At 49.8% G+C, this 25,332-nt stretch overlaps 1 protein-coding gene across 2 annotated transcripts; it reads left to right on the top strand.

The window, feature by feature from the left end:
• Positions 1-755: 755 nt before the first annotated feature.
• Positions 756-24,514, top strand: SPARC (secreted protein acidic and cysteine rich). 2 transcript variants are annotated; one of them, XM_039239431.1, is made up of 10 exons: positions 756-862; positions 11,317-11,386; positions 12,683-12,745; positions 13,300-13,387; positions 14,859-14,980; positions 16,845-16,965; positions 19,650-19,783; positions 20,470-20,618; positions 22,729-22,877; positions 23,333-24,514. In XM_039239431.1, exons 2-10 carry the CDS (start codon positions 11,330-11,332, stop codon positions 23,359-23,361), a joined length of 912 nt encoding a protein of 303 aa, XP_039095362.1. In that variant the 5' UTR covers positions 756-862; positions 11,317-11,329; the 3' UTR covers positions 23,362-24,514. The 2 variants fall into 2 exon arrangements, with proteins under 2 accessions (XP_039095362.1, XP_039095363.1); XM_039239432.1 differs by lacking the exon at positions 756-862 and adding an exon at positions 7,791-7,883.
• The last annotated feature ends 818 nt before the right edge of the window (positions 24,515-25,332 follow it).

A 25,332-nucleotide genomic window follows, 5' to 3' on the forward strand; every position in this document is an offset into this window, starting at 1 on the left:
AGTGGTGCAACTCAAGTCAGAGTTGTTATTTTTAGATCATATCCCAAATCATCAACGATGATGCCACCAGAGGCGGCTTTTCTTTTCTTTTCTTTTTTTAATATTTTATTTATTTCTGAGAGAGAGAGAGAGAGACAGCATGAGTAGGGGAGGGTCAGAGAGAGACGGAGATACAGAATCTGAAGCAGGCTCCAGGCTCTGAGCTAGCTGTCAGCACAGAGCCCAACGCTGGGCTGAAACTCACGAACAGGGAGACCATGACCTGAGCCGAAGTCGGACACTCAACCGACTGAGACACCCAGGCGGCTTCTCTTGTCTGGACAGAGGCGAGTTGCAGCTTTGCCTTTGTCACAGATACAACCCCCTTGGATTTCTTTGCCCTCCTCAGTATTGCCTAATGCTGGGGAGGGCTCTTGTAAAGATCCTCGTCATAAAGTCAGGACATCTGTCCCTGGCTCTGCCCCTGGGGGTAATCCCTTGCCCTTTCCAGGCCTCAGGTCCCCTCTGAATGAGGAGGTGGTTCCAGGTGATTCCTGTGGACCCTTCCAGCCCTGGCACTCCATGAGTGTGTGCAGGCAGCAGCCCCAGGACCCATGAGGCAGGCAGAGTTGGGGAGTCTGGTCAGGACAGTAAGGAGAGGAAGAAAGAAATGGAAGACATAGACGGCTTTGGCTCTGGGGAGGCAGGGTAGGGGGAGAAGGAGGAGACAGAGGAGGAGGAGGGACCGAGGGGTGGAGGGGAGACAGACCCAGCCCAGAGCTCCAGTGGTTTCCTGTTGCCCGGCTCTAAACCCTCCACATTCCTGCGGACCTTCACACAGCTCAGAGCTCACTCGCCAGCTGCCTGCCTGCCTGCCACTGAGGTACGCACGACCCCCGCCCGGCCTTCCCCTTCTCCGACTGCTCAGCCCCCACACCCTAGCTCACTCCTGCAGTTTGTGTACAGAAAGAGAAGCTGTACTGGGAGGTCTCTGGGTCAGGAAAGGGGCGCTCATCTCCCTGGGGCTCCATCACCGCTCCCGCGAAGGGCAGGAGCCGCGGACTGACTGTCTGTTGCTTTCAGGTGGTATAACTTTGTCTCCCTTTTAGGTTTGCAGAAAATAATCTCACTGTGTCTTTGAGGGAGTGTTTTCTCTCTCTGTGTGTTTGCCTCTCTGGTTTCGGAGGCTGCCTGCTTACCCTCTTTGCTCCCTTTACAAATGTGGCAGCCTCCTTTCCTGGGAATCTGATCTGGTCACAGCTGCACAGGGACAGAGGGCGGCCAGGGTTTGCCCTGCTCCCCATTCCAGAAGATAATTCCTAGACTGGGTTCCTGGTCAGGGGTTTTCCAAAAGGGACTTTGCATGAATGGTAAATTTATCTCTGGAGGACAAATGGGGGGGGGGTCTCCACCTTTAATCAGCACCTCTGGGAGGCTCCTGTTTCCCTGGAATTCTCCCCCACTGACCCTCCCCCATGCAACACACACACACACTCCAAAATAGCACCGTCAGACAGTCACTCCTGGGTTAGGCATTGTTCCCATCTGGGGCTGCCCGGGGTGTAAACACAGAAACTCACTGGCAGTGGCTCTTAGGTAGGTAAATCTGAAGACCCCAGGCATCTGATATCATCCAACCAAGATGCTGGGTCCTATGGGAGGCTGGGTGTGGTGGGGGATGTGCCAAGAAGGGGAGAAAGGGGGAAGGTAAGAGAGAGTCCCAGGCCGTCCCTCTCGCGTCTCCTTATTTGAAAAGCCCAAACTCTACATGGGACTGGTGTCTAGCCTTTTAGGATGTTAAGTCCTCTTTGGATGCCCTCCTTCCCGTCTCTACCGTCTTTACCTTCGTTGGCTCCACTGGCTGGTTGATGAGTGGACTTCCTGGGGTCCGAGGGACACCAAGGATAAAGGGGGCACTGAGAGGAAGTATGTCTTCAAGGAAGCTCAGTCTGCCCAAAAGAGAACAGAGAGGCACACATTTTCCCACAGAAAGGACAGCATTCTAGGCAGAACACATGGAGAAAATGTTTTCCCCAGCAGTTCTCTAGGGTTAAATTTCTGTCTCCGCCAAGTGCTGATGGTAGAGTGAGAAGCAAATAAGAAGTAGGTTGGCAGACTACTTCTTGTGTTATCTTAGGTAAGTGAGTCCTCTGGACTTAGTTTCCCTATCTGTAAAGTGAGAAGACTGGACTTGATGGACTTCTGGGTGCCTGACGTCATCTGAAACTTTCTAGGGAAGGTCCCTTAGCCTGGAATCCACAGACTGGCCTTTTAATGGGCTTCAAGCATCTGCAAGCCACTTAAAACTATGTGTACAGTAGTGTGTGTGTGTGTGTGTGTGTGTGTCTGTGTGTCTGTGTGTATAGGAGACAGAGAGAGAGAGAGAGAGAACTGAGAACAAGAGGTATTCACTGCCTTTAGTCTTAACATATATTCAAATGGATGCACTACCTCCCAGATAGCCAGCGGGCATGATGATGTGGAGATGGAGATGGAGTGTGGGACTGGAAACAGATGTATGTATGCAGGAGGGTAAACAGTTTTGAAAGAGTGGTTGGGGGAAGAGAGGGTTAACTCACAGTGCTCTGCTGCCACATCGACAAAGCCTGAAGCAGAGGGAGAGGGGAGGGGGGAAGGGGTGCCTGGAGAAGGAATCAACTTTTGAAACTTTCTCCAAGTCCCACCCACAGAAAGGCTCTTCTTTGCCATGACTCATTCTGGGAGGAATGTGAGTTGCCACGGTAACCTTTTTTTCAGGGTCTCTGCCTGCTGGCTGGGAGGGGACGCTGAAACGCTCAGAACATCGCTCAGAACATCAGGTGTCAGGCTTGGTCTGAATGTCCCCTACTCCACTCAGTCCCCAAATACCAGGACAGCAAACTCTAGGTCCTGCCCTGCTGATCTCCAGGGATCCCAAGGCAGCTGAGGGGCTGTGATAAGCCTCCCTGACTGGTGCTTGAAGAGTTTTAGTTCCACTGCTGTCCATCCCCCCCCACCCCCCCAGGTGCTGTTTGACTTTGAACTAATAAATTCTCCTTTCTGAGCCCCAGTTTCTTCCTTGGTTAAAGAACAGTAACAAGGGCTATCCTGCGGAAGAAATGGGCTGACACACAGGAAGCACTGGGTAAACTGTGCTCTTCCCACCTAATGCAATGGGTTTTTAGAACTGATACATTTATGTCATCCAAAGACTTAATGAAGTCATTTCCAGCTTTTTTGTCTGGAAGCTCCATCATCTTGGGGTTTGTATATAACTTCTCTTTACTAGAAGTGCTAACAGGCACAATTGAAACATAACATTGTTTAAATCCATTTTGATTTGGGCACCTTCGTATTTCCCAAGAGTATTATACCCTCCACTGCGAAAAGAACATTGGCCAAGGCTATGGTAGAGGCGAGTCATAACTCACAGTGAGTGATATTAGGTAAGACCCTTCCCCTCTCTGGGCCTCAGTCCTAATCTGTTAAATGGGGGAATCTAGACAGTCTCCTCCCATCTCTGAACTCTGAAGCCCTGCAAACCTAAATCCCAGATGTTGCTTTCATGAAAAAGAACAGCTCGCTTACATTTTCAACATCTCTGTCCCCCTACTCGAAAAGGAAACAAGAGAGGAGGGGCTAGGGAATCTTGGGTTCCATAATCGTCCTACTTAAACCTTTATCACTCTTGTCAACTGATAGCATGGCTGGGGTGTGCTACTTACAGGAGCAGCTTTCCTTGATGAAAATAAGCTATAAATAGGAAAGGATGATGGAGGAAAGGCAAGAACACAGGATGTGAGGTAAACAGGAGAATATTTGGCTTTTGAGGTTATTTAGATAGGTATGCCGAGATAAACAGGGACAGACACAAACCCATGAGGATGTAGACTCTAAACACTGGTTTTACCAACAGGCACCCACCTGCACAGCTAAAAATAAATGCCTCCATACATGAGCAAACACAGAAGGTCGTACTCTCATATCCCTCTCCCTGAACTGTATGTTGGCTCGCAACACAGCACAGACACGCTCCAGGTGTACATCTTGATGCACATACAAACTCTACCCTCAGCTCCTCAGGCCAGACCAGACAGATGCTGTCAGGTGGACACACAAAGACACACATACACAGCTTCACATAGAGGACTTCAAGGCCATAGGTGACTTCTACACAGACACACTCAGGTGTGCAGACACAACTACCATTTGTAGCTGCACACTGATATGCACAGCCAGACACAACGACAGATTATGGTGAGGAGGTAGACCTGTCACACACATACAGTACCAAATCACTGGCTGTACTTTACAGATAGAGATGCTGTAAAGGATCAGAGAAGGAAGATAACTCACTCAAGGTCACACAGCCAACTGATAGCTTAGCCTAACTTCCACATGTTCAGAAATATCCAAATGTTCACTTTTTTTCTTTCTTCCATCTTCCTTCCTTCCTTCCTTCCTTCCTTCCTTCCTTCCTTCCTTCCTTCCTTCCTTCCTTCCTTCCTTTCCTTTTGGTTTTTAGCCGATCACTTGGTTTCATGCTTGTACAGGCAACAAGCCCTGTGGATATAAGTGATGAGCAGTACTTTTTCTCTCTCCTTTGCTGGCCAGCAATGGTCTCTCCCAGCCCTCATGGCTTTGCCATTAGGCAGCACAATGTGGCTAATTGGTGGCCGCTCATTTGCTTCCTGCTGGCTTCTCCCTAACCTGTCTTTAAAGGAGGAAAGAGAGGGCTGGAGAGGAGCTTTCAGCCAACCCTGGGGATTAATGAAGCCACCTCTTCTCTACAGCAGACAGCCTGGATCCTGACCCCAACCCTGAACTCGGGGATGGCTGGGGTGAGCAGAGCCAGAGCCAGCGAGCAGTGACTTGGCAGAATTCTTTAGAAAAACAGCCTCCTGTTAACCAGGAGGGAGATGTGTCTTAGGTACAGAATCAGTTCTGCCCTCATCTCAAGACATAGAGCTTGGTGTCTATAGAAAAAATATGGATGGAGATACCAACTCTGTCCAGAACCGGGTTCCTTCAGAAACTGGTTATTAACCTATATTATCTGGGGACCCCTCTCGGTCATCTTGTATTAGTCATGGCATGGGGATCCAAGACTGATCATATGAAATAAGAAACAAAACAAAACGAGGTGAACGTCTGGATGTTTCTGAACATCTGGAAGTTTAGCTATCACACCAGCCTGCTGTATGGCCCTTAAGTGAGTTACTTTTCCTATCTGAGCCTCAATTCCTTTTATCTCCAAAATCACAAGCATGACAAAGAGGTTTCACCTGGTTTGACAATGCCAGTCCTTAGCTAGTGGCTGCTGGCAGAACTGTGTTTAAAATTTAGAAACCACTGTGCATGTTAGGGGGAAAAGATCATGTGATTGATTAGTAATGTCTGCCACGTGCATTGGAGGAGCAGGTGGAGACATATACACCATGTATTTACTATCCTTGGGCTGTGACAGCCTGAGCTGTCATCCCTTCCGTTTGTGGTCACCCCATTGCAGCAGTGGCCCCTAGAGGGAGCCAAGCAAGAAAGCCTGCAGCTCCACCCCAAGCCTCTCCTAACTGCCATGAAACCATGAAACGTGGCATCCTAAATGCCTTTATGGAATCTCAGGCTGATTCCAGTCCCAGACTCTGGGGCTGCTTCAGAGCTGCCCCAGAATGTCTTTACTCCTAGCCTTAAGTGCCCATCACACCCTAAAAGTATCCCTTAGCTTCTTCCCTTCCAGCAAGAAATATTAAAATTGGAAGCAGAGTCCAGGGACAGGTGGGGAGGGCTGATACTCTGAAAGGCTTCTGCCTGAGCTGACTTAGAAAGTCAGAGCTGAAAGAAACCGTAGGGACCACGTGGCCCCAGAGACTTCAAACTGAGTTTATGGGAGAACTCGGAGATGCTCCAGTGTGTCTCAGGGATGTCTGAGAGTGTGGGACTTTCAGCCCCCTTCTCAGCCCCACTTTTACCTGCTTTAGTTTTTTAAATTTCACACTGATTCATCGAACAGATTATAATGCATTCGTGTTTCAACAAATGCAAATGGCTCTTAGCTGCTTCAAATATTGGACTTTGCAGAAGACCTCATTGCAAGAAAGGGCTTACATAATTTCGAACACCGCTGATCTAAAACAGCCTCCTCATTGTGCAGATGAGCAGGGCCAGGTGTGGTCCAGGGGGCAAAGGCGCCTTCCTTAAGTTTGCACACTGAACTGGGAGCAGTGTTGCCAAGACTGCGTCCCAGGACTCCCGACTTCCATGTCACGAGACCACCTCTGAGCGGCCGCGCTCTCTCCCTGACGCGAGTGCCAGGGTGGCCGCCCCCGGCTGTGGTGGCGCCTCGCTGGCCTGGCTCAGCCCTCCTTCCAAGTCCCAGCTCCCTGGCGGGCCTGGCTCACAGAGGGGATTCCTTTATTAGCCTCCAGACTTGTTTTTCTCTCTTTAGGCTTGTTTACCAGGAACGTGTGTTTTTGGAACCCTTGTTTCCGAGCCAACAGTGGGAGAGAGATGCTTGATTTGCGTCAGCAGCCAACTAAGAGGCCAGCCTGGGGCCCAGGCTTCGTCACTGTGTTCTCTGGAGGCTGGGATGGTGTCCCCTTGACCAAGAGGAGCAATGTCTCCTTCGTTCCACCCCAACACCTAGGCCACAGACAAAGAGCTGGGGGTTCTTGCCCTGGGTTCTTGAGGGGGATGGAGATTCTGGGATCCTGGGATGCCCTTCCAGACAACATTGCTTACTTCTTCTATTCTCTCATAAATATCACCCGTGAGCCTTCCAAGATAGGTGTATTATTTCCGTTTTACAGATGGAGAAATGAATTGAGGCCCAGAGAGGGAAAGTTGCTTTCTGAAGGTGACACAGTTACTCAGTGGCAGAGTAGGGATTTGAAACTGTATGCTCTGTCTCCAGAGTCCCATGAGCTTACCTTTCCGCTATACTGCTTCCACAAAAGTTTGTAACCACTCTGATATGGTAGCTGCTAGCCACACATGGCTACTTAAATTTAAGTTAATTAAAATGAAATATAATTAAAAGTTCAGTCCATCCACACGAGTGGTATTTCAAGTGTTCGGCAACCACACGTGCCATATTGGACAATTCAGATAAAGAATATTTTCATCATCTGCAAAAGGTTCTCTTAGACTTCCCTGCTCCATAAATCTATTTCTCCCCCAATCAGATTTGATGATTACAACTCAAAGTCTGTGCTTCACATTCTTAAGGGCCTATGATTCCAAGACCCACAGTGTAAAACTCCATGGTTCTGAGATATCCCACTGTTCTGACATTCAAGGGACTTTTCAGTGTCCAGGGAGAGCCCAAAGGAGGCCCTTTATATTTTGAGGGACACGGACTGGGGGGCTGACTGTACTTTTCCATCCCCAGAGTCTTTCTAAAGAGAGAGAAGTGACCTCAGCTTAAGGTCTTGCTGGCAGCCAGGGACGGGTTTTCAGCCATCTCCAGAGCAAATAAAGGCAAAAGGAAGGGACTCGGTGTACGGAACAGGGGGAGGAGGTGGTGGCGGGGTGGGAGTGAGCAGTGTCTGCATTTGGTGACCACCAAGCCAAGGGAAACACGTTCCTCCCCTGGCCCAGGCTACTTTCCTTCCCTGCACCTCGGGCCAGTTCACAGCCCAACTGGGCTCCATTCGGGTGAGCACCTGGGAGGTAGCAGCTGCCAAGGGAAACTGTGTGAGACCAAGAGCTTGGCAGTGGTAGAGCGGAGCCACCTGGGGCCTCATCCAGTCCTGCTACTAACTCCCTGGGGCTCTCAGAAGATGTCTTCCCCTCTCTTGGCCTCAGCCTTCTCACCTGTACTATGGGGCAGAAAGACTTGCTTTGAGCCTCCAGTGGGATGCTGGATTGTGAAAACACTTTGAAAAGGATGGACATCTGCATCACCACAAACTAAGAGATACAAAGGAGTGAGTTTTCATTTGATACCAATCATTTCTACAAAGCGGTTTATACTCTCACCAGACGGACCAGATCTAGGTTTGATTGGCAGAGAATGTGTTCTGAATGCCGGGGTCTGACTCTGTTCTGACCTCTCTGGGGTTACTGTTGCAACCCCTTAGCTGTGCAGGATGGGTGGCTGGCCCCTTTGCCAGACCTGTTTCGGAGAGCCTTGGGGATCCTATGCACGTGTAGAAAGTGTGGCCGTGCAGGAAGAACAGTCCAGTCATTCCCCTTCCCTCTCGGCCCATCATCTGGATGCAAAGGGTTCTGGGGCTGGTGATGTAGCACTGGGCACTGGGTGGGACCCCAAATTCGGAAATTCATGCTTTCTCTAAGATTTTGGGTCATTTTCTTAACACTGTCACTTTCTGCATTTCTCCCCCACTCCCACACCAGACATAACCCCTAATAGGCCCAACTCAACTCCTAAGAATGTAGTTTGTTGAGGAGAGGCTTGCACGTTGCAGGATTTCCTCCTCTCAACTGCAGGCTCATCAGGAAAGTGGGACTCAAGCCCTCCCGTGCCTTGTCTGCCCATGTGGCACAGCACAGGCTCCAAGGGGACAGTGCACATGGAAGCCCTTTAGATGCTTGTTACATGCACTGGAAGATTTAGAATTATTTTTTGGTTCTGGCTGCAAAACCAGTGGCAGGAAGGGTGACTGTGCCACTAGGAACGAAGTGCAGGCTGGTGGAGAGGCAGGATGGACCAAAGAGCTGACCAATAGACCTTTCCCTGGTCAGGGAGGGGAGCATGGTTCCTCTGCTCACGTGAAGGACAGACTCTGGAGATGGGGTCTTCTTGGCTTTTCAATTGGAAGCCCATTAAATTTCCAGCCCTGGCTGGGGTATTTCTCCAATGAGATGACTTCTGTGTCACTGGATCCCAGACAATGCCTTTCCTTTTTTTTTTTTTTTTTTTTTTGCTTCTAGTTACCAGTCTCACTTTGGCCCTTTAACTTCAGACAGCCCCAGACAAGTCCTTCATTGATGTTTCTCTCCTGTTCCATTCATAAAATCTTATGACGGGGAGATTTTTCCACTTGTAGGTCTGGGGGGGGTGGGGGGGACAAGCATACCACTGTGTGGGGCAGGAACATTCTAAAAATTGCCTGGAAAGGGAAGACTGGACTAGTCTGGGGGTTGGAGCCAGGGTGAAGCAATGCTAGGCTCCCAGGTTGATTCTTCTAAATTTCTATTACTTTTATTTCATACACACGCCGTGAAATAAGAGGTGAGGTTTTAGGTCTATTTTCATACAATAAAGGACCATTATGAAGTCTGCTCTTCCTCTACCTGTTTCTACCGTCCAAATACTCAAGGCCAAGTGAAGACAGGTTAGACCACAGGTGAAGACACATGCTAAGACCAGCGTGTGCCAGCGTCATTTTAAGGGCATTTTAAGAGCCCAGCCCACAACCTCAAAGCTTGCCTTGTCTAACCCTCACAACTAATGGAAGGGGCCATGAGGTGTAGAGAGGACCAGCGATTTTAACCAATATACCAAGATAGTTTGGAGGCCAATCGGGGTCCCCTGGCATTGAATTCCAAGCTGAGTGTTTTTTTTTTTTTTCCCCATGATGCCAAGGTACCTCCAAGGTGCTTGGCCACTGGAAAAGTCTTGGAAAGAACTAGGGATGACGAGCCCAATATAGATGTTTGTGGGACAAAAGAGGGAAGACACGGCCTCTGCTCACCTTGACTAAACATTGCTTGGAGGCAGAAGGAGAACTCTTCTTTTGTGTAGCCACAGGAGGGGGGACAGATTAGACCAGAAGGTTGAGGGAGGCAAACTTAGCTCCATATAAGGAAGACCTTTCTAAATCCATTTGGGAATAGAAGTCCATCCAGTAAGAACAAGAAATAAAATGTCCCCACCACAGTTCCCTTTCTGAGGGATGGCAGTTTGGCAATGAATCATCAGAGAAGATTCTGCCCCCAAATCCTTTTCAGTCATGAGACTTTTGGAGCAGAGAGTTTAGCATCTAGAGAATGAAATCTTAGCAGTGGCCAGGGCAGGAGAATGTTCTAGATCTCAGCTAATATCCTTCAGCTGTGAAGGGAAAAGAGGAGAAAACATGAATACATGCAAGCATTTGGATCGTTTCCTTGGAGAATCCAGAAAAGTGCTGTCCCTTCTGGGTAGAATGGAGAAGATGTGGCTGCTGATTGGTCACACTCCAAGGCGATTGCTCTTTGTTTTATTTATTTATTTAATGTTTATTTTTGAGAGAGAGAGAGCATGATGACTGAGCCACCCAGGCACCCCTCTTTCTTTCTTTCTTTCTTTTTTTTTTTAAAGTTTATTTATTTCTGAGAGAGAGAGAGAGACAGAGAGACAGAGTGACAGAGTGTGAGCAGGGAAGGGGCAGAGAGAGGGAGACACAGAATCAAAAGCAGGCTCGAGGCTCTGAGCTGTCAGCACAGAGCCCGATGTGAGGCTCTACCTCACAGACCGCGAGATCATGACCTGAGCCGAAGTCGGATGCTTAACCGACTGAGCCACCCAGGTGCCCCCTCCTTTCTTTTAGAATGTCTTAAATTATCTTAAATTGGCAGGAGGGCTTTATTTGCCTATTAACTTCCCCCCTTCTTTCGGAGCTGTAGGAAGGAGGAGGGAAAGGAGGAGGAGGAGGGCTTGGAGGATGGGAAGAAAAAGAATTCTGTAACATCAGGGATTAAGGGTCTCTGAAGACGATCTGGTTCAGTATTGCCCAAACTTGACGAGTTAGCCAACCACCTTTGCTGAACCACTTTTTAAAAACTTAAATAAATGTATTGGGAAAAGAGACTTTAGAGCTTTACCATAAATGGAAAAATCTTTTGTCTTTTGTCCTAAATGGAAGGAAACTATAAAAATAAACACAAAGAAGACAAAACAACTTTGTTGAATTCCATCTGGATATAGTTTCCTGTGGAGGCTCTGAGCCGGAGGACTGTTCTCTGTTAAAAAGGAGGGGGGAGGCTGGGTGGCTCAGTCAGTTAAACGTGTCTGACTCATGATTTTGTCTCAGGTCGGGATCTTGTGGTTTGTGAGTTCGAGCCCTGCGTTGGCTCTACACTGACAGTGGAGCCTGCTTGGGATTCTCTTCCTCTCTGCCCCTCTCCTGCTCATTCTCTTTCTCTCTCTCTCAAAATAAAGAAATAAACTTAAAAAAAAAAGGAAGATAGAAGAGTGCTAGAAAGGTATTAAAGACATCTTAGCAGCAAACTGAGACTTTCTCCTCATACAGTAGGGACTGGAAGAGAATGGAGTGAAGCAATTTTCTCTGGCACCTTCCACTATCACTTTACATGCACCGTCTAAATTTTATCTTGCATATCACAGGAATTCAGCTCAGAAGGGGCTTTCCATCAAGAAGCCCCCCCACTGAACTCCCAATCTCTGTCCCTTTGCAGGATTCCTGGCATCATGAGGGCCTGGATCTTCTTTCTACTTTGCCTGGCCGGGAGGGCCTTGGCAGCTCCTGTAAGTACTTAGAGAGCATATGCACTTGGTCTCCCACCACCAGCTCAGTGGCACTGACTCTGCCGGCCCTGGATGCTTGGAGGGGCCAGGGGCTTCCCTATCTCATTATGTGCCTTATTTTTTTTTTTTTTTTTTTAAAAAAGATTGTTTCTTATACTAATAAGCTCAGGAGAAAAATTGAGATGAGGACCCCTGGATGGAGAGTCCAGAGAAGAGAGATTTCCATGTGAGGAGAAGGTGAACTTTTAGCACCCACAGAGAAAGCTGGTTAGTTTTCAAGTCAGTGAGGACTGTTTGGTTGCAAACAACAACCAAATGGCTCCCATGTGACCACATTAGGAGGGGGACGGTTACTGGAGTAGATCATGAAATCTAAGGCCTTGGGGAGGACCGGAGGAGGACAGGTCCAGAATCTGGGAAGTGAGAACAAGTAGACAGTCTCCGAGGTGCTGCCATTTGAATGGATCTGCTTCAACGGTTTCACATCTTGAGAAAATGTGCCAAGACAATCTAACAAAAATTCAAGGAGAACCAGTCCTGTTGGGCTTGGGTCCCGGGTCTGCTTCTTGGCCAGGGGAGTGTAGAGCACCCTGACTGACAGACAGCCCCTCCAAGACTTAGACTGGAACAGCAGGGGTCATTCAAAGATAATCTGGAAGCCATTACTGGAAGAGAGGGAAAGAAGTGGGTGGCAGACAAACAAACAGTTTCTTTCAACCTAGGATTCCCTCACCCCTTCTTCGTTAGGAGGTGTGAGTGATGGTGGACTCTGGCTGGTAGATTTTGGCAAAAGATTTGGCAGGGTTAGAGTTACTTAGAAGAAGCCCCAACCAGCCAGGCATGTCAAAGTTGTATGTTATTTGTTTCTTCCTCCTCCAAGTTGACATGGCGAGAAAGAAACAAAATCATGATAAGAACATCATACTTTCAGGGAAAATAATGACATCTGTTAAAATTCATGGTGTTCATGCCCCCTGGGTCTCAGCTTTCCAATCTATAAGGTGAAAGAAGTCGGTCTCCAACAGTGGTTTCCAGATTCATAGGAATTCCAAGCAATGAAAGTGCTTTTCCAAGCTACATCTTATTGGGATAGACACCTCAGATATAAAATACATAAAGGAGAGTGCTCCAATGTTCCATAGGACCCCTGTTTCTTTTTTCCCTTAGCACCCCTGAGGCACAGCCTTGGGGATCTCCAGGGAGCTGCTCTCCTAGCTCCCCAGGCTGGAGGCACTTTGGAGGCAAAGCCGGCCCTGGCCCCGGCCCTCTCTGAACCCCATTTTCTCTTCCTAACAGCAACAGGAAGCTCTGCCTGATGAGACGGAAGTGGTAGAGGAAACCGTGGCCGAGGTGGCAGAGGTAGGTGGGTAGGGTCCCCGGACCTCCACATCCATTCCCCGGAGAAACCAGGTAGCTGTGAGTCTCGATCCTGGGACAGGGCATTTGCTCTTTCTCATGTGCACACACAGCACAGATGTGAATCCTGTGTATTCCCCAACCTTGACACACTTTTAAATGCTCCCTGTTAACTTCAATGGAACCCTGGAGTTGAGAGCTATGATTTTGAACTTTTTTATTTTTAAGCTGTAGGACAATTTTTCTTAGGCTATCATCCACAGTCTCCCCCTACATTAATCACGAAGGGGAGCTGCCGTGACACAGCTGGCAGAGATGGCAGGCTGGGTACCCCTCCTGCCCTAACATCCCTCGGGGCCTCTGAGGCATCTCGGTGGGCCTGTAAGAGTCCATCTCAATTCTGACCCTGACATCTGTGCTCACTGTGTGCCCTGGGCCTGAAACAGCTTTCCAGCTCATCTCTCCTCTTGTGGGACCTGAAGCACCAAGCAAGTCCCCTCCAGTCTTTACCTCTGAAGGTAGGGGCCATTTGACTCACTCTTCTTCCCCCACCCCAGGGACCTGTGGGAGCCAACCCTGTGCAGGTGGAAGTAGGAGAATTCGATGAAGGTGCTGAGGAAACTGAAGAGGAGGTGGTGGCTGAAAGTAGGTCTCTTTCTCATATCTTGTCGTATCCAGTCTTTGCCTTCCACCGCTTGAGCCTGGGGCATGGCAACAGCATACGTGAGGTTCCTTCCCAAGGAAATTCAGGGTGAGGTCCTCCCCGCAGGGCGGGCCGTGGAGGAGGAACAGTGTTGACTCAAAGGTTGGGAATATTCTCTGGAATCTGGGAATGATCTATTTATAGACAGGCTGTCTATGCTGTGAGTGTCAGGAAGGGATGTTCCCAAGCTAGAAGTGGCCTTCTCCCCTCACAGCTGTCTGCCCTGATCCCACAGTTGGGTTTCACATTCCCATGGAGGCTGCAGGTCACATGTGGTCACTGGTCACATCTGGTCACTGAGCTCCTCGATGACCTCTGTCTCGGCCCTGCCCCACATGGGCACAGACCTGAGGGCACTCTGGGAGCTTTCATACTCATTAGCTTATGTGAAAATCGTTTCACACAGCTGTGAGGAAATAAAGCCTGGAAACCTGACAAAGCTCATTTAATGCTACCCTTGGGGTTAGTGCCAGGGGACAGAAGTGTCCTACAGCCACCGGCTCGGCACACCGTGCTCCATCTCCAACACAAGGCGTTACCAGCATGGACTTGGGAGGTAGACCAACCGAAGTTTGCCTCTAAACTTGTCAACTCCCTCTGCAAGTGCCCTGCGACAGCTTGCTTAGCTCCGCTGAGCCTGCTTCCTCATTTCTAACATAGGAATGACGAAGGTGGTGGACCCTCCCCCCCCCCCCGGCTGTTAGAAGATTATGAGATAAAGCCCAAGGGCACTTGGTCCACTGCCTGGCAGGGAAGGCATCCAATAAAGAATGACTAAAATACCCCAAACCAAGCATCAGGAGGAAATGGCTAGATTGAGCTGTCATCCTGAGGGCACAGAGCTTTTGTTGGAGCAGAGGGGCATCTAATGAGTCTGTTCCTTCCCTCCTCCAGGCCCACCCTCATCCGGTGTTTACCAGACACGGCCGGGCTCTATTGTTCAGTGTGAGCCTCAAGGTTCTTCTCCCTTTTCCTTTACAGCCACTCAAGTCTGTTTTGCTTGGCCTCACAGCTCCCTGGCTCCGTGACAATGGTCGATTTTCCATCATTCTAGAAAGTTTATTCTATAATCCAAAAATGCCTTACTATCACTGAGGAACAGAGAGCTGAGAACACAGTGGTTGCTTCAATCCTCAAGGGAGTCATACGGTATCCAGTGCTCCTGGGTTCCGGATTAAGCCTGTAGGCCCAAAATGTGCCTGACCCTGACCTCGCACTGAATCTCCAATCCCCAGACCGAGCCAATTTCTCCCTTAAATGCCAATTGCTGGGCTCAGCAGAAGAGAAAGGAGGACTCAGGGCTGCCCAAAGCCCAGAGAGGGGGCCACAGGGGAGGAGTTGGGCCCAAGCATCCATCTGATTGGGTTGGGCTGGACCTGCTGTTGCTAACTACATGGCCTTGTACTCTACCAGACCCCTGCCAGAACCACCACTGCAAACATGGCAAAGTGTGTGAGCTGGATGAGAACAACACCCCCATGTGCGTGTGCCAGGACCCTACCAGCTGCCCTGCCCCCATTGGCGATTTTGAGAAGGTAAGGGCAGGGGGCTGAGGGATTGGGCCTTTGTAAACACGGAGTGGCCGCCGAAAACACTGGTGGCTCGGTGACTCTCTGGGGTGGTTCCCGTCTCAAAAGTCCCCACACTAGATAGTCACAGCAGGAAAGTTGAGGTAAGTCTCTGCCTGTCACCAGCTCTCTCCAGCAACCAACAAGAATGTATTTGGCACCATCAGATTCCCAGGTCTGTACCAGATCCAGAAGGGACTATATTAAGAACATCGGACACTGAGATAGGGGCTTTTCTGCTTGGGAGCAGCCCAGCAAAGCACCCAAAAATGTAGGTTCTGAGCTCAGACTACATGTTGACTTCAAACCCCATCTCCACCCGTGTCAGCTGTGAGATCTTAGCTAAGTGTAGAAACTTTCCAAGTCTCAGTTTTTTCATCTCTGAAGTGGGGATAGAAATGGTCTTTATTTCATAGGGTGGTTGTGGGGATTTGTTAGGTAGTACTTAGTACCCAGTATATACTCTTTGAAAAAAATCTTTCAAACTTCTCCATTCTGCTTCCAGTAGGACTCGTTCACCCAACCAACCATCTATCCGTCCACTCATGTAATTATTTTATGGTAAAATAATTACAATAATCATCTATCCATCCATTCATGTAATTATGAATTATTGAGTGCCCACTCACGACAACCAATGTGCTAGTGATGACCTAGCTCAGGACAGAAATCTGGTACCAGCATTATTCCCACAACCTTCTATCTGGGTCCTCCATCATTAGTCTCTCCCCAGTACAACTTATCCTCTGGGCTCCAAAGTTTAGCACCATGGTCAAGTCTTTCCTCCTCCTCACTCCTTTCCCCCATCCTAGTGGTCACCAGTGCCCATCAACTCTCCCTCTGCAGTGATATATAAGCCATAGTGAGTATGTACAGGTTCCCTGCCCCCAATACAGATACTTCCTGCTACAGTCCTTGTTCAGCCCTCGGCATCTCTGCTTGGCCGCCCTCATGTGCAGAGACAGATTCACCAGGAGGACTTACGTGACTCAATGTACAGTTGTATTCACAGCTAAGACTTACTACAGTGACATATTAAAGATACACAGTAAATAACATGGGAACAAGATGTAGGGAGAGTCTGGAGGAATCCATGCCCAGGCTTGCTTTACTTTCTCCACCCGTATGCAGGCTCTCACAAAACGCACTCTTTCCCCAGCTACAAAGATGCAGCCACGTGTGAGCAATGTTTTTGCTCAAGGAAACCCATTAGAGACTCAGCCCCCAAAGTTTGCACTGAGCACTAGTCACGTAGGCACCCTCTGCCTAGCACGTACCCAAATTCCAGACTCCCAGAAGGAAAGCAGATGTTCAGCACAAACTGTATTGTTTGTACAAGCAGTCAAGGCACAGTGAGGCACCCTTATCATCTGTGGAATGTTTTATAGCAGGTGCAGGGAATTGTTCATCGGCCAAGTTCCCAGATGCCAGCCAAGGGCCAACCCTGCAAGCAGGCCTTTCTAAGCATAACAGTCCCAGTCTTTTTGCATTAACTTTTTTCAGTACCCTCTGCCTGTTCACCATCTCCATCTTTCATTTCTTCTTTCCACATCTGCTGGGCTTGTTTTCCCATATCTCAGCCTGATTCCATCGTACCTCCGCTCAGAGGCCAACAGAGGCTCTCAGCATGGGCTGAACATCGGCCCGGGAGCCCAGAGTGGATTTTTGTGGTCACCCTAGCACTGGTTCACTGTGTGACCTTGGGCTGATCACATTCTTTGCTTGGCTCTTTGTGTCCCCATCTCTGAAATGGTCAAGGATGATATATCGGACCAGTGAAGGGCTTTGGGAATGAAGGCATGGTGCTCTGTGCTCTATGCTTTGCTGACAGGTATGCAGCAACGACAACAAGACCTTCGACTCTTCCTGCCACTTCTTTGCCACCAAGTGCACCCTGGAGGGCACCAAGAAGGGCCACAAACTCCACCTGGACTACATTGGGCCTTGCAAATGTGAGTCGTCCTTGGGCTCTTCCAGCTCCCCGTGTCAGGGGGAGAGAGAGCGCTGAGCTGGAACTGATGTGGGCTCTGCCGACCCCGGGCTATGTGACATTGGGCAAGTCTCTTTCCCTTTCTGAGCCTTAGGACTGCCATTTATTAGTTTTTAAATGTTTATTCATTTATTTAGAGAGAGAACATGCGTGCACACACACAAGTGGGGGAGGGGTAGACAGGGAGAGAGAGAGAATCCCAAACAGGCTCTATGCTGACGTGGGGCTCGAACCCATGAACCATAAGATCATGACTTGAGTGGAAATGAAGAGTCGGACACTTAATCTACTGAGCCACCCAGGCGCCTCAGGATTGCCATTTGTAAAATGAGATGATTGTCTATGAGTAGCCGCCTCTTGGATCTGCATTCAGGATACCTCTTAAGAAGGACTGAGCAGTTGTGGAAGCACAAGGTCAGAGAAGGTTTGGAACCTTTCATTAGCATCCAAGACAACCATTTCTTTTCTCTACTGATGAGGATGTTCTTCTATAGGGCTAACCCAAATCTTTAGTGCTTCAATATTATAAAACAAAAATGATGTTTGATCTGGGCCTATAAAGTGGTTTTAAAATACAGTAAAACCTTGGTTTGCGAGCATAATTCATTCCAGAATCATGCTTGTTATCCAAAGCACTTGTGTATCAAAGCGAATTTCCCCATAAGAAATAATGGAAGTTCAGAGGATTCGTTCCACAACCCAAAAATATTCATATAAAATTATTATAATACTGTAATATGAAATAAAATAATAGAGAAAATATAAAATATAAAGAAAAATAAACAAATGAACCTTCCCTTATGGAGATAAGAGACGGGAGGGTTATTGTGCAGGACAACTTTCACTATCACTAATGGAATTACTGCCATCTATTGGCTCAATGGAATCTTTTTCTGCATGGGGGCCACTGTATATGCTCATATGGATGTTGAGTACAGTACAGTATTAATAAACTCTTGTCATGTACTGTATTTAATGTACCTGGCAATAAGGCAGCAGAGGAAAGGGTCTCTATCTGCAGGCAGCCTGACATAGAATGAAGCAAAGCATTCCTAACCTTACTCTTGTATGGAACAGCAGAGGACTGTCCACAAATTTGAAGTGACAATATACTAGTGCCAATTGTGGGCATCTTCCAAGGTTCTAAAAAATCACGGATTTCTGCCAAACATTGCAGCCTGGGACCGAGCATCCGAGCACGGGAGACAATCTCCCACAATCCCACAGTGAGAAAGAGAGAGAGAGAGAGAGAAAAACCATTGGCTCAGTTGTGATCATGTGACATTCAGCGCCACATTCTCATGTTGCAAGACATCACTCACTTATCAAGTTAAAATTTATTAGAAATGTTTGCTCGTCTTACGGAACCTCGCAGAACAAGTTACTCACAATCCAGGGTTGAATGCTTTAAAATATGAGGCATGCCAGTCAGTGCCCACTTAAGACGTATGATTAACCACCTTCTTCTAGAAACCCGGGAGTGAGGTGTTGGGGGAAGGGATGCCAGGGTATTGTCTAGCTTCTTGTTAGGGATTCCAGGTGCAGATTGCACTGGCCCAGGTGCCTCCTTCAGCACTGGCAATCTCCTTATCATCTGAAACACCCAAGGCCACATCCTCCAAGACAACACCCATGTTGTGTGTATGGTATATTCTGGCACCAGATGGCGCTAGGGAGAGCCACTCACCTGCTTCATGAGGTGTGCAGAGTGCAGAACGGTGGGGAGGAGAAAACCAGGTCCTCTTGTGGTCAGCCCCACTCTCCCAGTTATGGGGCTCAGGACGCTGGGAGAGGAATGCTGGTAGGAATCCTTGGGCAGTGAGACTGGGGAATGGGCCAAGAGCCCTTTTACCAAAGCGACTCTTGCTGTCCTTGGGCCATGTTGCTCACTTGCTCCAAATTCTAGTGTGTCCACCACAGATGTTCCCTTCCACTCCCCAGCAGGTGGTGGAGAAGGTAGTGGTCCTAGCCGCAGAGGGGACTTTCCCTAGACTCAGGATGAGGGAAGGACAGACCTCTCAGCTCCAGGACAACCACATGCCTGGGATGGTGGATGAGACTCATAATGTGGCCTTGAGCAAGCCCTCCCTCCCCACCCCCCCATGATGACCTTTAATAAGTCCAATAAGAGGGTAGACTTGGTTTGACATTCTGGGATTCTAAGTTCCAAAGATCAGGATGGAATCATCATGAAGAATGTTCTGGTGGGTTAGTATTACTGACCTCCCCAGCACAGCTAAGCTGGACCTAAGGAGAGATGTTATCCAGCCTCCCAGCTCAAATACCTCCCAATGGCTGGTATAACCAGCGTGGGAGCTGGGCCTCTGTTCTCCAAGCCTCATGACCCAGAAAAGTGCAGGAGTCACTGGAGTGAGCCATTTCCCTCAGCAGACCAGACCAGGCCAAGGGAAGAGCAGACACGCCTCTACATCCCCATCTGCGGAGCCTTCCTCCCCCACACAATCTCCTTTGCTCACTGCGGTGTGAAAAACTGTCCCAGAAAGGCTGAGCCACAGTGCCAAGGTCACCGACTGAAATAGCTGTAGGAGGAAGCCCTGGGTGGGAAGAGAGGCTCAGCCAGCACGCTGGCCCTCAGGCAGGGAGAGTCAGGATCCGTGCTGACCACCCTTGTGTTTTGGACCCCAGACATCCCCCGCTGCCTGGACTCCGAGCTGACCGAATTCCCCCTGCGCATGCGGGACTGGCTCAAGAACGTCCTGGTCACTCTGTACGAGAGGGATGAGAACAACAATCTTCTGACTGAGAAGCAGAAGCTGCGAGTAAGTGCTCTCTTTCCATCCTGTCCCAGGGCCCTTGCCTGGCACTGAGTGAGGTGGCTCCTGGCCCCGGGCTGGCTGAGATCCAGTCCCGTTCCTAGAACTCAGCCCCCACACGTAAGCCTAGACCGCGGCTCTGACAAGTGGCCGTATTCTGGGCACTGAGATGCAGACTTCTCGCTGCCTTTGGAGGCTCATAATACACATTCACATCATACAGCCTGAGAAGTCCTGTAACAGAGAGACCCGCTTACTCTGTTTAGCCCAGTGTTACACAAAAGGAGCACAAACAGCCCAATTCCTTTCTCTTTCTGAATCTGCGGATCTTAAACGTTACTGGAAGTATACAGCGCTTGGAGTGCTGATAAAGTGCAGATTCCTGAGCCCCATCTCAGGCCCACAGGATCAGTGTCTCTGTGGAAACAGGCCCAGGAAGCCGCATTTTCACACGCTCCCAAGGGGAGTTTGGTGGGACAGCGCTATGGAGACAGAACCCTTTGAGATCACCCCTGGCCTCCACTTCTGTGGATGAGATGCTGGAACCCACCTGTGCCACTGTCTCCCCTCACTTTGAACCTTGGCCTTGGCTGGTCTCTTCTGCCTCTGGCTTACTGTTGGAAGAGGAGGGGCCCTCGCTGCCCTGGACCGTCTCCCCTGGACCCTTTGTCATCCAGCATCTGCTCTCACAGGTGAAGAAGATCCATGAGAACGAGAAGCGCCTGGAGGCTGGCGACCACCCCGTGGAGCTGCTGGCCCGGGACTTCGAGAAGAACTACAACATGTACATCTTCCCTGTGCACTGGCAGTTTGGCCAGCTGGACCAGCACCCCATTGACGGGTAAGGCCTCAGGCCCTCAGGATCACAGGGCGCTGCTCCGGCTTGGTGCTGGAGGAGACAGAGTTGTAGGAGAGGGCTTGTAGGTGCACTGGGTATGCCCAGAAAACCTCTCTGCAGCCTCTGCTGCACCCAGCGCCAGAGCCCAGTGTGTGCAGGGGCCGGGGCAGGAAGGAACAGACAGAGGATAAAAGATGCAGACCCGAGAGGAAGGAAACCATAAGACATTTTCATGCCAGAGGAAGCAGGAGTCGGCTGGAGTTGAAAATCCCTCCTCACCCCTGTGCATGCTGGCCTTGGGCATCCACTAGTTGAGGGAGTGTGAGCTAGGGAGGAGCTCAGCCTCCATGGGGTAGTGGGGGCGGAGGTGGGCTAGCCAGCGTGCTCACAGTCCTTCAGCAAGACCTGAGACCCAGTCCCAAGAGGGCAAACTGGCTCTGGGACTTAAAAAGACCCACACTGCCAATCCCATCCATACCGCAAGCCCTTGTTTAATTGTTCTTCCCTCTCGTCCAGATGGGTTTTGACGTGCGGTGCAGCTACGGTGCGGAACAGGGACTCACACTTACTGTCAGTGAACACACACTTACTGAGCACCTATGTGCTCAGCACTGTCCCAGGCAGGGTGGTTGACAGTGATCAGACCCGATGCGGTCCTTGCCCCCATGAAGCTCACACTCTAGGTGATGACCTGCTTCTCCCAATTGAAGGAAAAAGTAAAAAGGTTCCCAGAAGGGGTATAAGTGGTGGCTCGCTGCATGCAAGGTCGAGCAGTGGTTGTGATGACCCCTCACCACAGCCCTCTGGCCTCTCTTGCTGTGGGTTCTCGGAGGAGCCTAGAATGGGGGGCCACCCTGTTTCCATGCCTGGGGGAGGACACTGGGCACAGGGGTGCTCCCGTCTGGGACGCTCACCCCTCGTTCTTGGGCCGGCCTGTGTGCCTGGAGCCATGGCACCCTGGCTGCAGTCCCCAGTGGCTGGGGTCTCTCAGCTCTGGGAATCCCCTTGCTGCTTCTCTCCCAGGCTCTTTCCGTGGCTGGGATCCAGCTGAGTCACTCACGGTGGAGGGAAAGGAGAAGGCAGGGGACATCCTGAGCTCAGGCTGAGCCACTGGGTCCCACCACAATGAAAGGACCAGGAGAGAGACTTCCGGATGGGGCTGCAGGACTGTGCATCTGGAAAAGTGCTCCAGTCGGGGCCAGGGGAATGCACCCTCCCATTTCTTGTCCCAGAGCTGCCCAGTGACCTTGCCTGAGTTCCTGCCCCTCTTTGGGCCTCAGTTTTCCCATCGATCTACAACATAAGGGGAAGGGATGTTCCTTCCAGTTCAAGCATTGTGTGCTTCCTTCCATGAGGTGGGTGGCGTGAGGGACTCTGGGGGTTAGAGAGAAAACCGGAGTCACGGTGTGGCCCTTGGGGAAGAGTGTTTTGAAGACAACTGGTTGAGGGCTCTGGGGGATAAAGAAAAAAATTCATACGTGTGCTCTGGAGTCAAGGCCGGCTGGAGGAATGAAGTGGGAGACAAGTCAGAAGGCCTCTCTCTCACACGTTGTGATGGACAAAAAGTGAAAGTTCTGTGGAGGTTAGAGGCCTCTGACTGACTGCCAGTCGTAGCCCCTTCCCACTTCTCCCCAGAAGGCAGCGCCGTCACCATTTTCGTGTGTCTCTTTTTAGACTCTTTTCTAGGCATTTGTCGCTATATACGTGTGTGTCCCTGGAAACACGCACCGTTGTTTCATACCAGATTTTGATCTACCAGTAGTAGAATATTTTCATTTTAAGTTTCCTTGGCCCAATTCTCAGCCAGTGAGGAAACAAATGCACCAAGAGGCCTTTGTCATGAATCTATGGAATCTCAGAACTGGAAGGGTCCTTAGATGTACAGTCAACTCTCCCTCCTGTGGTGAGGAGGAAACCGAGGCTCAGAGCAGGGCAGTGCCTGCTCTCAGTCCCACAGCAGGTCAGCGGCAGAGCGAAGGGGTAGACCAGAAGCCTGACTTCTGTTCCGCTAGCCCACCCCTTCCTTCGCCCTGTGGGGTAGCCTCGCTCTCTGGCCTCTCCTGGCGTGGGGGGCTTTCCAACACCGCAGGCCCTCCCTGCCTCTTGCCCCCAGGTACCTGTCCCACACGGAGCTGGCCCCACTGCGTGCACCCCTCATCCCCATGGAGCACTGCACCACCCGCTTTTTTGAGACCTGTGACCTGGACAATGACAAGTACATCGCCCTGGACGAGTGGGCCGGCTGCTTCGGCATCAAGGAGCGTGAGTGTCTGAGCGAACGGGCCACCATCCCCTCCCCTCCCTCCTCTGCCCTCCGTCATCTGTGCGTCCATCCTCTCTACCCAGCTGTGCTCCCTGTGCCTAGTTAACCCCTGTCTGGGTGGGTCTTGTTCTCTCAGGCAGCCTCCTGTCCATCTGGCTGTCTTTACCGTTCCCTTCCTCAAACACAGCCCTCAGTCTGTGCCTTGTCCTATTTGGGGAGCTGCAGGCACCTAGACGGGAGACAGGAAGTGTAGCCTGGCAGCGGGTGTTAGTGACAGGAGCAGGCCAGGGGTCGGGAGGCCAAGGTTATCAGTCACCAGGTTCCTGGCTGACCCTGGGCCGGCCACCTGACCCCTGGCCTGGGGATGGGTGGGACTCACTGACTCCTCGGGAAGCGGGTCTTCACCCACACAGGGCCTCGCGTTCTAACTCTGTTCTCTTGTCTTGCTTTGCAGAGGATATTGACAAAGATCTGGTGATCTAACTCCACGCCTGCCTCCTTCCGCAGTACCGGTCCTCCCTCTTCGATCTTCCCCTTCCTGTTTCCCCCAAAGTTTAAAATGTTTGGATGGTTTGTTGTTCTGCCTGGGGACAAGGTGCTAATATAGATTTAAATGAATACATTAACGGTGCTAAAAATGGAAGTCGTAACCCAAGTCATGACATTCTTAGTTGTAACTCTGCTGTCACCGCCTCTTGCTCACCCGCTAACGGTCCCATTTTTCTCTTGCCACTTGCGGTGTTTCCCATCATCGCAGTGGCGTGTAGGTGGGGACTTTGATCTGCTCAAGTCTGCCTTCAACGCACATTGCACCCTCAGATTTTCTCTCCGTTTCTATTTGAAACGACTACTCACCAAGTTCGTCTTTGTGTTCATTTTATATCAGGGTATTGGCTGCCAGGGCGGGCTCTTCCCCTCGTGGCCTGAAGGTGGGCAAAGGGAAGTAACAGGCACATGATGCTGGCAAGGATGTTTCTGGGACTGGGGGCCTAGTAGGAGAGAGCCCTGCAGAACCCGCCAGCCAGAACTGCAGGTAGCAAGGCTGTCGCTGGGAGAAAGGACCCGAGTCTGTGTTAGCAAAGTGTTAACTCTCACATAAGCCAGTCCCTAACCAACTCCCCCCTTCTTTTTCAGTGCCATTTCTTTTTATGTTAGGCTGTTTGTCCAAACTTTTGGGAGCTGGAGTGGACTATTGGCTCTCTGGAAGCTGCCAGGGTGCTGGGGGGGAGGGCGCCACACCCTGCAGGGCTTCTCCCCTCCTAGGTATCTTTGGGAAATGCAGCACTGGGAGGTGCTTTCAACCAGGAAGGCCAAGGTCTAGAGCGAGGTGTAGAAAGTGTAAAATAGAAAAAGTGTGGTTGGTGAATTTTTTTCCCACATTTGGATAGCTGTCACGAGAGGTCTTTCCCTCAGTTTCTAGCACGTCCCTCCTTTTCTTCCTCTCCTCACTTTTTTCCTTCTATTAATCAAGAGTAACTTCAAAGTCAATGGGATGGTCGGATCTCACAGGCTGAGAACTCGTTCACCTCCAAGCATTTCATGAAAAAGCTGCTTCTTATTAATCTTGCAAACTCTCGCCACGATGTGGGGAGTTTGACAAATCTTTCAAAATAAAAAGTAACGACTTAGAAACTGCCTTCTGAGTGATTTTGCATGTGTCTCAGTCTTAGACACCTCACTCCCCTGATACGCAGACCCATGGACGGACGTGTCTACACACAACTGTGCAGTCGCCAACCTTTGCAAACACACTGCTGTGCTTTGGTACCCACAGGCTTATTTATACACAGAGGATTTGTACACAAGGAATGTATGCTTCCTATATGCACAAATTTAGCTTTTAATTTTATGACCTACGTGCTGACCCTTTTTCATTACTGCACTTCATAATCAGAAACACGAGGCTAAGCAACTATCTCCTTCCATCATCCATCCATCCATCCATCCATGTGTTCATCCATCCATTCATTCAGTCAACAAACGTTTATGATATACCTACTATGCACTAGGATCCATGCCCAGTGATGGAGACTCAATTGTGGCAAAGCAAAGCATTTGTTCTAGAACGTATAGCCTAGTGGAGAATAGATTAAACAACTGCAGGACCAAATATAAATTACAAGTACAGTGAAGAGTCCAGTAAAGGGAGAGTAAGAGAAACCATGAGTATGTGCAATCGGGGGGGACACAGCATTATTCCAGAGCTGCACGGTCCCACAGGGTAGTTGCTACCCATGCATGGCCACTTAGATTGAAGTTTAAACCAACTAAAATTAAAATTTCAGTTCCTGAGTCCCATTAGACACTTTTCAAGAGCTCGTTAGCCGCATGTGAATAGTTGTCACCTATTGAACAGGGAAGATCTAGAGTATTTTCATCATCACAGAAAGGTCTATTGGACAGGGCTGTTCCATGGCTTCCTTGAGAAAATCTGAGCTGGGTCACAAAGGAAAA

This window comes from Hyaena hyaena, unplaced genomic scaffold, assembly GCF_003009895.1.
Source record: "Hyaena hyaena isolate Hyena2069 unplaced genomic scaffold, ASM300989v1 scaffold_157, whole genome shotgun sequence".
Lineage (NCBI taxonomy): Eukaryota > Metazoa > Chordata > Mammalia > Carnivora > Hyaenidae > Hyaena > Hyaena hyaena.

Coding starts and splice junctions, on each gene's coding strand:
- SPARC (XM_039239431.1), top strand. CDS start 11,330: ATGAGGGCCTGGATCTTCTTTCTACTTTGCCTGGCCGGGAGGGCCTTG. Junction 12,746..13,299: donor CCGTGGCCGAGGTGGCAGAG/GTAGGTGGGTAG, acceptor CCCCCACCCCAG/GGACCTGTGGGAGCCAACCC. Junction 16,966..19,649: donor CTACATTGGGCCTTGCAAAT/GTGAGTCGTCCT, acceptor TTTGGACCCCAG/ACATCCCCCGCTGCCTGGAC.